This window comes from Pelophylax lessonae, assembly GCF_965119305.1.
Source record: "Pelophylax lessonae genome assembly, chromosome: 6".
NCBI classification, from domain to species: Eukaryota; Metazoa; Chordata; class Amphibia; order Anura; family Ranidae; genus Pelophylax; species Pelophylax lessonae.
Window position 1 is genome coordinate 157,068,805 of NC_138773.1, and position 14,439 is coordinate 157,083,243.

General features: G+C 47.2%; 1 protein-coding gene across 5 annotated transcripts in view; it reads left to right on the plus strand.

The window, feature by feature from the left end:
• USP7 (ubiquitin specific peptidase 7) overlaps nucleotides 1–14,439 on the plus strand; it is a 666,343-nt gene that overhangs the window by 181,900 nt on the left and 470,004 nt on the right. For all 5 annotated transcript variants that reach the window (XM_082260831.1, XM_082260832.1, XM_082260833.1 and 2 more), the window contains one exon: nucleotides 3,105–3,235. In XM_082260831.1, the coding sequence (XP_082116957.1) occupies nucleotides 3,105–3,235 (131 nt within the window). The remainder of the gene's footprint in view (nucleotides 1–3,104; nucleotides 3,236–14,439) is intronic.

A 14,439-nucleotide genomic window follows, 5' to 3' on the forward strand; every position in this document is an offset into this window, starting at 1 on the left:
ATGCCTGGAAATATTGCTACAGGTGTATTGCCAAATTCTGACATGCCTTTGGAGACAGCTTATGGTAGATAAATGAGCATTCAATTTACCGGCAACAGCTCTGGTGGACATTCCTGCAGTCAGCATGCCAATTGCACGCTCCCTCAAAACTTACGATATCTGTGACATTGTGCTGTGGTAAAACTGCACGTTTTAAGAGTGGCCTTTTATTGTTGCCAGCCTAAGAGACACCTGTGCAATAATCATGCTGTCTAATCACCATCTGGATATGCCATACCTGTGAGGTAGATGGATTATTTTGGCAAAGGAAAAGTGCTCACTAACATAGATTTAAAGATGTGTGAAAAATATTTCGAGGAATAGGCCTTTTGTGTTCATAGTCTTTGAGTTCAGCTCATAAAAAATGAAAACAGTGTTGTGTTTATAATTTTGTTCAGTGTACTTGTATGAAATGTATCCTGTTCTTTTTCCATCGTTCATGCAGCCTTCTGATCCGTATCAGGAGTAGCACAATAGGCAGAAAGAAAGTTCTGGCTACGCCTATGGGCAGTCCCGGAGGGTACACCTTCTCTTTCTGCATAGGATGTCAGTTTTAATCGGCCTAGTCAGGAGTAAGGACCTAGTTCCTTGCTGGGATCGTTGGTCCTGGCATTTAAAGCGGAGTTCCACCCAAAAGTGGAAGTTCCTTTGCTCCAACACACCGCCCCCCCCCCCCCCCCAATCCGGTGCCGCATTTTGCACCTTTCACGGGGGAGGGGGGGAACTGGTACCTGTTTTTGACAGGTACCCTTCTCCACTTCCGGGATACGGCGCCGCCCCTCGGAAGTTTTCTTCCCCCACCACCGAGCCAGTAACACTGCGCAGCGCGCAGTAGGGACCCGCAAGGCTTCACGGCCAGCTTCCCCTACTGGCAATGGCGGCAGCAGCACCCTACAGGCAATGGAAACATCGGCTGCGTTGCCGACATCGCTGGACTCAAGGACAGGTAAGTGCCCTGATATTAAAAGTCCGCAGCTACAGTATATGTAGCTGCTGACTTTTAATTTTTGGAGGGGAAGGTGGAACTGCATTTTTTTTTTTTTTTTTTTTTATGTAGAATTTTTTTAACTAGCCTTTTTCTCCGGAACATTTGCCTGTGATATCTTTAAGAAACTATGCCAGATTTAGTGGTCACCCCAGTCTGGCCAGCGAGCACGTGCAGGCCTTAGCTTCGCGCTGCGTCAGCCGCGACATAGTCCCACTGGACAGGGACTGGCCCCGCTAGTTTATACGTCTCGCCAGGTCACACATGACAGGGTCTAGGCCTATGTCGCAGCGTTTCTTGGCCGACAGCCCCTACACTTCGGTGGAGAGGGGTCCTGGTTACCACGTGGGGCTACCATTTTCTTGTAGCCTCTTGACCACCTTTGATGGTGGCCATCTTGGTACACCCGTTTTCGGCCATTTTGCGGTGTATTCCTTGCTGTGAAGGCTGGTGGGTGTGCCTGGAGGCATGTTTTGGTGGGAAGAACCCCTCCCTTCACCCCGGACAGCTTCCTGGCTCACCTTTCTTTCACTGTCATTGCTGAGACCTCCCTAATCCCATTGCTTATCTGGGGATAGTGAGTTACTGAGGGTAGTCTCTCTCTCGCTCTGTGGGGGGGGCGCTGTGGGGCCGCTCTTTTAGAAAATAAAAACATTTTTGTCTTTTTTTTTTTTTTTGCAAATTTTTCTTTTGGGTTCTTCTGGTTAAGTATGGACTCTGCAGGCCATGTATCCCCACCTGACCCCTTCAGAGGCCACAGGGCCTTTCCGGTTCTCCACTGTCCGTCAATTTTCTGCGGTTCAGGAAGCACTTTAGCCCGGGTGAAGGTGGCCTTGAGAGGTGCGCTGAAACGTTTACCCACCTACCCCCTCCTCCTCTGATGTTGCAGGTCTTGGAAGTGACAGGCCATCTTGCCCTCACTCAACTTCCAGTCTCTGAGGATCTGGGACCGGATCGTTTTCCCCACTGCCGGCGGGTCCGGTAAGCTGGAAAAACGGTCGGGACGTGGCAGGAGGGGGGCACCTCTTCCGCCACACCGTAAGGGTGATCCCGCGGCGAATCCGCCGCTGGGACCACCCTTATCTTAAATCCGATCGCCCGCTGTTTTCAAAAATACCGGGGTTATGGCAGCTATCTTTTTAGTATAGTTTTACCATTGTTTAAGCTGACAAGATGGCACTTTAATTCCTTTACACATCCAGGCAGGAATGGATCACATCATATTTTTCATGCAGGTTCCCAATTTACTTAGTAAACCAGCCCAATTTTTAATGAGTAGATGGTTGAACATGGACAAGTAGACTGGGTTGTGTGAAAAGCCATCAAATCAGAAGGTGAATTGTGAAATCGAGCTAGGCTTGTGTTATGACAGATCAGGAGATGAGTCTTCTATTATAATAGCACCCCAGTGTTGTATCAGGCTGCGATACAGACAATTTGTGTTATAAGCAATGTCTATTATGAACAGAAAGCATGAAAAGCTGAAAACGGGCAAAAAAAAGTGGAATCTCCTCTTATTACCCTGCCCAGCTCCAGTGCCAGTGATTCATAGTGAATGACGTGGCAGAGATTGGGGCCTAGAAACCCCTAGTTCACCTGAATGTAGTGAGCTGTCATACATTTACTACGCGTGCACACATTTTCAGTGCGATTTATGCCAATTGTTTTTGTATTGACGAAAATTGCACTGGCAAAGTATCAATACTCGGTATCAGTGCGTACTTGACTGAAAGTATTGGTACTCGTGCTAGCCGATTTAAAAAAAAAAAAAAAAAGGTATCTGTGCAACCCTGCTGGGAGCTCAGCCTGCCCTCCAATGAACAGATTTGTCGTGACACACACCCCCTGCACAGCTAGTCACTGAGAAGATCAGTGTACTGCTGTTTCTCCTCCCCCCAGCTCTTGTGTAGTTAACCGAGGGAATGTGATCACTTAAAGGGGGGGAAAAGTATTTGTTTAGATCTACATACAAATGTTTTTTGCCTTTCGTAACTATTTTAAAGTGAATAGGTTGTTTTACAAGGTGACTTTGTTTACAATTCCTTTAATGTAATCGAGGCCTTTGTGTTTTCTCCCCAAGGCTGTGTATATGATGCCTACAGAAGGGGATGACTCATCGAAGAGTGTTCCTCTTGCATTGCAGCGAGTATTCTATGAGTTACAGCACAGTGACAAGCCTGTGGGAACTAAGAAGTTAACAAAATCATTTGGGTAAGTCTCTAAAGTACTTAGTTTTTTTTTCTCTTATGTCCTCTGACAGTCGCGTCCCATCTATTTAGCCTTCACTATTTGGTAATGGCGCCCTCTGCAGGAGTAAGCTAGGCAGTTAGAAATGTTATAAAAACTTTTCTATACTTGGACACATCTCTAGGGGGCCGACCCCAGCCATTATCCTAAATCCAGTTACCACTGGTCCTCAGTTTTATGCTGCCTAGCGTTAGGAGTAGGCTGGCTCTTCCTGGCCGGGACCTAGCATCTCGGTTTTTCTTCTGTTTTTTTTTTTCCCCCACAATGTGTTTTTTCTTCTTAAAATAGTTTATTTCTCTCACTATCACTAGTTAGTCAGGGACTTTATCCTGGAGGACTACAAGTGACTGCAGAGCTGGGCCTCGCACTGGGTAATATAGATCCTGATGGAGTCCCAGCCTGCCAGCGAGCGTCGCAGCTGCACCCTTTTCTCACAACTACAGTGCCCCTTGAAATGGGGACGAACCTGCGGAGCTGCGTCTTCGCCGAGGGGGTCTCAACTCCGGAACGCCCGCGTGTTTCTAGCATCCATCCCTGGCTGACGGCACCCCCACTTAGGGTGGGAGCTCTCCCGTATCAGAGCGGTGCCTGCTTTCCTGGACTGGTGAGTACTTATACCCCCTTGTCCCTGGGACTAGGACACTTAGGGGGGTTTGTGGGCCCACTTTTGGGGGATGTCAGGGCTGGTGGTCTCTGTGGGATCCCCTTTCTGGCCGGCTTGGTGTATTTCCCTCCCTCTTTGGCTCTGCTGAGGGCGCTGTGGGGGGTGCTTGTGGTACCTGGGGGGTGTGTGGGGGGCTCCATGGCTGTGTGGGGGGTCACCTGTGGTGGCCAGACAGCATGTATATTAATTCGGCATCGTTTAGCGCGGCCGCCATTTAGGATGTGGGCAGGTGGCTGAGCTGTGTGAGGGCAGCAGCAATTTTAAGACCTGTCCTGGAGACGATCGGGCGCCATCTTGGCTAAGGGCACATGCCTATTAAGGGCAGCGGCCATCTTGCCTGTGACTTTTTGCATTGTTTCAATAGGCACCATTTTGTTGTGGCTCATGGGCTAGGCCTTTAGGGGCGGAAGGTCACTTTCTCCTTTCCTTCTATTTTCTCAGCGTGTGACAGTTACTTACACTTTGAGGGGATTTTTACTAATGCCTTTTTTTCTGCCAAAACTGTTTTTCTTGTGGATATTGCATTATCTGAAGGGGACTCTTTCAAATAGGGCAGACTGCGGTGGGGTTCCGTGGAATCTCGATTTAAAGGGCCAGTGTCCCATTAATTTTATTTTGGCATTCTGGACTCCCAGGCTCACAATTTCTCCGCAGGCCTGGTGGGGGCTTTGGGTATTCCTGAAACCTCTTTAATGGCCTTATCTGCTGCTCTTGCCCTTTTTTTGCATCCAAAAGTGGGTCTGCTGCTGTCGGAAAGCTCCTCCAAACCAACGGCCTATGCCCTCCCAGTCCTCTGAGACTTAGAGCCTGAATTTGGTTGCCACGGACAACGTCCCCCTTGAGGGGTCCTTGTCGTCAGCTTCTGAGAGGGTGGAGGAGGAATCTTCCTCCTCGGTGGTGCGGAACGCGCTGCGATGGAGGCCCTCATTAGCGCCATAAAGGAGACTCCATATCTTGACGATGAACATCTCAGTCAAGTATTCGAAAAAAAGTTTTTCCCCTGGGGGTGGGACTTTAAAGGCACTGAAAATATATAACTTGAAACACTGTATACAATTAACCACTTGCCTTCTGTGCACTTAAACACCCTTCCCATCCAGGCCAATTTTCAGCTTTCAGCGCTGTCACACTTTTTGAATGACAATTGCGCGGTCATGCTACACTGTACTCATATGAAATTTTTATCATTTTTTTCACACAAATAAAGCTTTCTTTTGGTGGTATTTAATCATCTCTGGGTTTTTTATTTTTTACAAAAAAAAAGAATAAAGACAAAAAATTTTGAAGAAAAAAAAAAAGTTTTTCTTATTTTCTGCGAGTAAATTTTGAAAATAAATTTTTCTCCTTCACTGATGTGCGCTGATGAGGCGGCACTGATGGGCACTGATAGGCTGCACTGATGGGCACTGATGAGGTGGCACTGATGGGCACTGATGAGGTGGCACTTATGGGCACTGATGAGGTGGCACTTATGGGCACTGATGAGGAGGTACTAATATGCCGCACTGATGAGCACTGAGAGGCGGCACTGAGAGGCGGCACTGAGAGGCAGCACTGAGAGGCGGCACTGAGAGGCGGCACTGCTGGGCACTGAGAGGCGGCACTGCTGGGCACTGAGAGGCGGCACTGCTGGGCACTGAGAGGCGGCACTGCTGGGCACTGAGAGGCGGCACTGCTGGGCACTGAGAGGCGGCACTGCTGGGCACTGAGAGGCGGCACTGGACACTGACGGGTGGCACTGATGAGCGGCACTGATGGGCAGCACCATCAGTGCCCACACTCAGTGCCCATAGTGCTGCCAGTCAGTGCTCATCAGTGCCTAGATGAGCAGGCACTGATGGGCACTGACTAGCAGCACTATGGGCACTGATTGTGGGCATTGATGGGGGGCACTGATGGCGGGCACTGTGGGCACTGATGTGGGGGCACTGTGTGTGTGTTTTTACCTTTTAGTAATCAGGGCACTGGTGATCGGTGCCCTGATTACATTGCTGTGTGTCCCCAGCGGCTGTCGGCTCCCCCTCCTTCCTCACACTGCAGGCTCCGTGTGAGGAAGGAGCGCCGGCGATGAGAGATGATCTCATATGTTTACATATGAGATCATCGCTCATTGGACGGCCAGATCACGTGGTGAATGGCCGCTGTGATTGGCCATTCACCACGATCTGTGATCGGCTGTGTCCAAGGGACACGGCCGACACAGATTTTCCCCGCAGCGCGCTCGCGGGAGCGCGCTGGGGGCGTGTCACTGGGAGGCCGTTTAAAAACGGCCTCCCGAAAATTCGAGTCCGCAATGCAGCCGTATATAGGCTGTAGCGCGGACGGGGGGAGGTTAAATAAATTTATTGAAAGACATAAATACAAAAGTTGTATATTAAAAACAAGTAGCAAGCTGTATACAAATCATGGTGTCATGGGGTAAAAAACAGATACCGCTGTGTTGAAGGTAAATGCCCGACGGGTTTCAGAGACACAACTCAGAATTCCTTCTTCAGGGGCTACCTTTGTATAGCGGTCTGTAAGTGATCAATCAAATATTTATCGATTAGTGGTAAGTATATCACAGATTTTTATATACAAACAGTGCCATAACATGTGCATTAATTATTGTAAACATTATGCTGCATATACACTTCAAGCAAAAGTTATATTTAACATGATGTAAAGGAACACTTACAGTATCTGCCGAATGACACTTTAAATTGTGAGCTTGCCCATAACAATAAAAACAAGAAGCTGGATTGCTCTCATCACTGCATTGAGATGCCTTAATCAGGAAAATGGAAGAATTGGATGAAGACGTATCATGTAAGCACGTTCCTGCTCATGTGTGCCCGTCAGCTAAAAGCTGAGTGGGGACAGCTGGAACCCACAAAACACTGGGAGATCTGCTAGGCAAGACAGAGGAACAGTTTTTTACCAAGGAGCAAAAAAAGGAAAAAGAAAAAGAAAAAAGGGTTTGGTTTCACTTGCTCTAATGATAATATAGCAAGTGAATAAACACTGCATTAATCTGTGGGGTTTGTGTCCGCATAGAGTGCTGCATAAATAAAAATGTATATAAAGGATTAAGGTGTTAATGAATCGTAGATGTGTAGAGAGAGGAATGGGTAACTTCCGTTTGTCCAATGGGAGATCAGGAAGTTAACTGGCTCCACTGAGAGACGATCTTCTGTCTCAAGGGCCAATCTTCCATTCTGCTTTAGTCTCTGTCTTTAACGGGGTGGCTGTTTGTAAGCCAGGTCTTGAGTGATAGGGGTCTTCCGCATGCGGTCATCCCTACCTTGTTGAAGGCTCGTAAAGCTTCTTCTTCTAGAAAGATTTGTCATCGCATCTGGAAAGCGTATATTACCGGGTGCAAGCCGCATAGTTTCCATCCTCGCTCGGTGGCGAAGGTTTTGGCCTTCCTGCAGGAAGGGGTGGATCAGCGTTAGGCGCTGACCACGATAAAGGATCAGTTGTCAGCCTTGGCTGTCTTCTTCCAGAGTCCCTTGGTGACTAATTCTTTGATTCGCACTTTTATCCAAGCGTGCGGCATCTGGCTCCCCCGAGGAAAGGCTCCCTTGCCTCCCGTGAACCTGAATTTGGTGTTGTCTGTGTTAAAACGACCTCCCTTTGAGAACATCAGAGATCCATCTGCCTGTGTTCCAGAACGTTGCTTTTCTGGTAGCCATCACGTTTGCTCCCAGAGTGTCTGAGCTGGTGGCTTTGTCTTGCCGTTCTCAACTGGTGATTCATGGGGATATAGTGGTTCTGCGACCCAATCAGTCTTTTCTCGAGGTGGTCTCTTCTTTCCACCTCAATGAACATTGTGTTGCCTTCGCTTTGTGTGAAGCCCAAGCATCCCAAGGAGGTGGCTTTGCATTCCTTGGATGTGGTCCGGGCGATCAGGGTTTACCTTTCTGCCACGGACTCTCTTCGGAAGTCTGATTCCCTATTTGTTCTTCCTTAGGGACCTCTGAAGGGCTCGTCTGCGTCGACAGTTTCTAAGTGGATCAGACAGACGATTGTTCAGGCCTATTCCATAAATGGTTAGGTACTTCCTTTCCCTGTAAAGGCCCATTCTACTAGAGCCGTCAGTGCCTCTTGGGTTTTTTGCCGCCAGGCTTCTGTGGCTCAGGTGTGCAATGTGGTGACCTGGTCATCTGTGAACACTTTCACAAAATTCTGTAGAATTGATGTACTGGCATCCTCGGATGTTTCCTTTGGCCGCACGGTTTTGAGTGTGGCGGTGGTTTGCAGAGACCTATTTTTTTTCTGTCTCTTAATTGGGGTGTTTTTTTTTTGTTGCCTTTTTAAGTTGTTTGCGTCTTCCCACCCGTCACACCTGCACTGCTTTGGGACATCCCAATTGTGAAGGCTAAATGGATGGACAGCGACCGTCAGAGGACGTAAGAGAAAGTTGAATTTTTGTAAGCACTTACCGTAAAATTATTTTCTGAGTCCTCTGACAGTCACAGCCCCCGCCCCACTGTTTTTTTGGATCTCGGGGTTATTGCCTTCCGGTACTGCTTGCTACAAACTATGGACCAGTGGTAACTGGATCAGGATAATTGCTGGGGTCAGCCCCCTAGAGGTGTGTCTTAAGTATAGAAAAGGTTTTTATAACATTTCTATCTGCCTAGCTTACTCCTGCCGTGGTCGCCATTACCCAACGGTGAAGGCTAAATGGATGGGCGGCGACTGTCAGGACTCAAAAAATTATTTTACGGTAAGTTTTTACAAAAATTCTATTTGTTTTATTTTTGTTTTTTGGAATCTAAATTTTAGAATAGAGCAACATGCAGGACATGCGTGCTATTTCTGTGTTAGTCCATGATGGTATAGTAAGTCTATAAGGTACCAGAACATGATTGAAGCCAGCTTCTCCCTCAGCCCTGAGACACTCAGATCCTGCACATCTTTTAGCCATCCCTCAATATTTATGCATACAATATGCTCAAATTCAGTAACAGTAGCTTATGTCAGTAAGCTTTTTAGTAGTGGCAGATGTGTATGTGCTGTTTTTCAATGGTTACATTTTTATTCTTGGGATAGTCCTATTAAAGTGTAATATTGAGTTGGGGACAAATTTCAAAGAAAACCTAGTTGAGAAATCCTGCAATGGAAGTGGAGGTTTGTGATGCCATTTTGGGCTTTTTATGTTTGCACAAGTGAAACTCAAAAATACATGTTTTCTTCCTTGTAGATGATGTGCCTTTCTATTCTAGCTCTTCAGGGGGAATTTTTATTTTTTTTTTATTTTTTAATATCCATTTCTCACAGTATAACAACTAATACATATAAATATTTTTTCTTTTTTTTCATGCACTGAAAAAGCATGGCCTCTTGCATTAAAGGAGATGTACAGCCAAAGCTAGTTTGGCTGTACATCTCCTATGGAGACCTGTTTTCAGCTGGGAGCGGGCTGAAGTTCACTCTGCTGACATTACAGAAGTTGGTCCAGGCACCTTGTCATCGGGGAAAATGGAAATCAAGATCCACCAGGTATCTGAACCGATACCTGGCTCATGCTCTCCTCAGTGAGGCACTGGGAGCCTGAGCCAGCTGCTCTGCCCCCTCCACTGCCCAGCGTTCCAGTGAGCGAAGAGAAAGCAAAGAGCTGCTGACCAGTAGTCAGCAGCTCTCTGCTCATGGAGTTGCCAGAACCAAGCGGTGGTGTTCAATCACTTGGTTCTCAATGTAGAGGCTTCGGGTGACCAATGCGCCATCGGACCGATGCTGTATCCACCCAAGTATAAACCAAGAAAAAAACCCCATACATTTCTTTTAAGGTAAAAATTTCCCTAGTCTAATAAATTTTGGAGCTCGTTTTGCAATCACGTTCCAATTTTCCGATCCTGCCAGCCACAACACATCCTGCTGCAGGCTGACAACACCAAACCACTGCGCCTCTCAATTAGTGGTGTTGTCGATATGCTGTGCATGCTGCTTTAGTGAAAATAACTAATGCACAGCATCCTTATTGCCATTTTTCAGTGCCATGAAATTTCTATTTTCTCTTTCATTCACTGAGACCCAGCTTCATGTCTTCAGACCATTGGGCTTAGCTGCTCTCTTCAGGAGTATGACTAGGCGGAAACCTTTTTGGTTACGCCCCTAGGGCAGTCCTAGAGGGTATATATCACTTCCTGCTGTAGGACCCCAGTTTTTTCTGCCTAGTCAGGAGGAAGAGAAAAATTATATCGGCGCAAACACTCAAATTATTATAGCCAAGCCGCTGAACACCCAGGTACAAAGAACACCAGAAATAAATACAGTATAAAAAACGGTGCAGCGCTACAAATCTCAATAAAGATAAATTAAAATTAAAATATGCTTAAAAGTCCATAATAATCATAAATCATATTATGCATATAAAATCTTCTGTATAATATTAGGAAAGTCCATCCAGGCTAATGAGACCCAAAAGTGCACAGAGCTGAAACAATGATCAAATGTGCTCACACTCAGTGAATATCCTCCACCAATAATACCAGCCTCTCACCTGAGAGATGTATATAAACAGCATGTAACAACCACGAGTTAGCCTCTGGGTGTAGGACACTAAGGCAGGGAGTGCTCGGATCTCCACCTTTCAAAGGGCTCCTGGTTCCTCTTGCCACTCAGAAGATTATATGTCCCCCAATAAATGCAAAAAAAGGCACAACATAGCATAATACTGTCAACCAGTTACCTTTATTTAGAAGTGTTAAAAGCCTCTTGCATAGAAGAAGATATCAGCATACATTAACCAGGTAATATGAAGCCGCTGGCATCCTGAGCGCCACTACTCTGACTTCCGATCTGGACTGCGGGTGACGTCACGTACTCCTCCCCCCTGCGCACGTGTTACGTCTTCTCTTCTAATGGTATGTAGTGAAGAATGTATTAAACTGTATATGACGTCAGTCTCTCTGTGATGGGCTCCGTAGTCCCGATGATCGCAGTCACAACACAGACAGGTCCTGGCGGCAGCCACTGATCAGCTGCTGCTATGATACGTGACGTCACCCGCAGTCCCGATCAGAAGTCAGAGTAGAGGCGCTCAGGACGCCAGCGGCTTCATATTACCTGGTTTATGTATGCTGACATGCTAATATCTTCTATGCAAGTAAGAGGCTTTTAACACTTCTAAATAAAGGTAACTGGTTGACAATATTACGGTTGACAGTATTATGCTATGGTGTGCCTTTTTTTGCATTTATTGAGGGACATATGTGAGCACCTTTTGATCTTTGTTTCAGCACTGTGCACTTTTGGGTGTCATTATCCTGGATGGACTTTACGCCTGATATTATACAGAAGATTTTATATGCATAATATTTATGATTATTATGGACTTTTAAGCATATTTTTATTTTAATTTATCCTTATTGAAATTTGTAGCGCTGCACCATTTTTTATACTGTAATCAGGAGGAAGGACCTGGCTCTCTGCTGGGATCTGCAGTCCTGGCATTTTTTCCTATTTAAATTAAATGTTTTACTTTTCTTTTTATTGTTTTTGTTCCTGTTTGAACTACAATCAACGTCTGGCCTAGGTGAGGCACTGGCCATCCTACATCCTTACGGTCTTCCCAGTCTGGCCTACGAGCGTGACCCATGTACGAGCATTACCCTTTGGTCTCTCCTCAGTTCCTTGGTTGTTCACAAAGGTTTTGGCCCCAGTGTTGCAGCAGAAGGGGATTGCAGTACTGGGTAACCTGGAAGATCTGCTTCTGCGTGCAGTCTTCCTCGGCTCAAGAAGCCAACTTGGATTTTACCGTGCACACCCTGCAAGAGTTCCGAGTGGACACTGAATTTTCAGAAATCGGCACCAAGCTGGACTACTTGGGTCTGACTCTGGATTCAGAGTCAGCCTGGGTGTCTTTGTCAGACAAAACATATGAAGCTATAGAATGCTGTTCAGCTCCGGTTGTCCAACCATCGGTCATCACTCAGGACTTGCATGCAAGTGCTGGGGCTGATGTTCTCCACCTTCGAGGCAGCTCAGTTTGCGCAGTTCCACACCAGACCCTTACAAAGGGAGATTGTTCAAATTGAACAAGGATCCTCTGTCATTGGACAATCTGATCTTGAGTCGGGGTTCAAGGGAGTCTCTCCTATGGTGGCTCCGCTACCGGGCCCTACATCTGGGAAATTTTTTTTTAATCCCCTGTATTGGACTGTAATCACGACGAATGCCAGTCTGTCCAGGTGGGGAGGTGTTTTGGGAGTGTGTTTGGCCCAAGGTGTCTGGACTCGGGGAGGATTCCAAGTTGCCGATCAACATTCTGAAAATTCGGACGATCACACATCAGTGTTTGTCTCAATGGGCGGATCGTCTACAGGGACGTCCTGTACGGATACAATCGGACAATGCTACAGCTGTGGCATATGTCAATCATCAAAAGGGCACAAGAAGTGGCCGGCGTCTTGAGGTGGGCACACCGATATGTTCCAGCTCTCCTTGCTGTGCACATTCCGGGGGTAGAGAATTGATAAGCGGACTAACTCAGTCAGCAGACGTTGGATCTGGGAGAATGGTCTCTTCACCTGGAGGTATTTGATCAACTGTCTTCGGTGGGGGACCCCTGATGTGGACCCACTGGCTTCCCATCTCAACAGGAAGGTGCAGAGGTTTGTGTCAAGATATCTGGTTCCTCTGGCTGACGCCGCAGACACTCTGGTGGCCGCTTGGGTCAGTATCATCTGATTTATGCCTTTCCTCCAATACAACTTCTGTCGAGACTGCTACGCAGAATCGAGGTAGAAGGAATTCCAGTCATTCTGGTGGCACCAGACTGGCCTCGCCGGTCTTGGTGCACAGGCCTGGTAAGGCTGGTAACAGGGGTCCTTTGGAAGCTTCCTCTCAGGGACCATCTTCTGTCTCAGGGACCATCTTCTGTCTCAGGGACCAATCTTCCATCCTGCTTTACGGTTGCTGGCTTTAACAGCTTGACTATTGAAAGCCAGGTCCTGAAAGACAGGGTTATCAGGGGCGTAATTCCAACGCTGTTGAAGGGTAGGAAAGAAAAACATTGTATTACCGTACCTATGTACTAAGCCTACACTTCCTAAGGAAATTGCCTTACATTCTTTAGTTGTGGTAAGGGCGATTTGGGTTTACTTGGCGGTGACTAAACCGATGATAAAATCCGCTTCTTTGTTCTTACGGATGGACCTCGTAAGGGGCAGGCCACATCTGCTGCGACCATTTCCAAGTTGATCAGGCAGACAGTGATGCAGGCCTACTCCATTAAGGGTCAGGTTCCTTCTTTCCCTGTAAAGCGCATTCTACGAGGGCGCTTAGTGGTTCTGGTGTGCAAAGCGGCTACGTGGTCATCTGTACACACAATCACAAATATTTATAAGGTGGATGTACTTGCATCTTTGGATGTGGCGTTTGGCCGCAAAGTGTTTGCAGGGGCTTCTGCTTCAGGGTGAATTTTTTTTTCCCCTGGTGGTGAGCTCCAATTGTTCTACTTGAGCTCTTGTTACCTGGTTGGCTATGTTTAGCCTTGTTGGTAGGGATGCACCGAAATGAAAATTTTGGACCGACACCGAAAATGCAGGATGCCCTTGGCCGGAAACCGAAAATGACTTTGTCCCCCAAATAATAGATGGAACAGGGGCATACACCAAAAACAGGCAGCGACGTAGACTTGTCGCTGCCACCCTGTCACAGTATATGTACGGTGATGGGTTGGCAATAGGTTAATTTAATTACCAATGGTATTTGTGTTATGCAGCATGAGGGGGTTAATGTATTGTCACTGCTGGTCACTGATGCATTAGTGACTGACCAGTGGCAGTTAATTAACCCCTTTGTGCTGCATTAGTGCAACCAGTATCAGTGTTAACACTGGTTGCACTGATACTGGTTGCACTAACGCAGCACAAAGGGGTTAATTAACTGCCACTGGTTGGTCACTAATGCAGCAGTGGCAATACATTAACCCCCTCATGCTGCATATTACTAATACCAATGGTAAGCTCGCCTCAGCTGCCACCCCCCCCCCGCCTCAGCGTCCCTCTCCTACTCACTCAGCTCCTCCGGTGTCCAATTATTCAAAAAACGCGCCTCTGGCCGGCTGCCCGCCTCCCGGTGATGTCACTACTACTACGATCTGTACATGAATGAACTGACACACCGGGTGGGAGGGCGGGCGAGTGGCCGCTAATAGCTGTCACTATGTGAGCCTTCTCTTCAATTCCCTGTCAGCGGCACGATGTACATGAATTAACTGACACTCCGGGCGGGGGGAGCGGCCGCTAATAGATATAACTATGTGAGCCTTCACTTCCCTGTCAGCGGGACTGTGTGTGAATGAACTGACCTGTCACTGGGCGGGGGGAGCGGCCGCTAATAGCTGTAACTATGTGAGCCTTCACTTCCCTGTCAGAGGAAATACCCGCCTGACAGGGAAGTGAAGGCTCACATAGTTATACCGTATTTGCCGGCGTATAAGACGACTGGGCGTATAAGACGACCCCCAACTTTTCCAGTTAAAATATAGAGTATGCATAAAACAGTGCAAGTG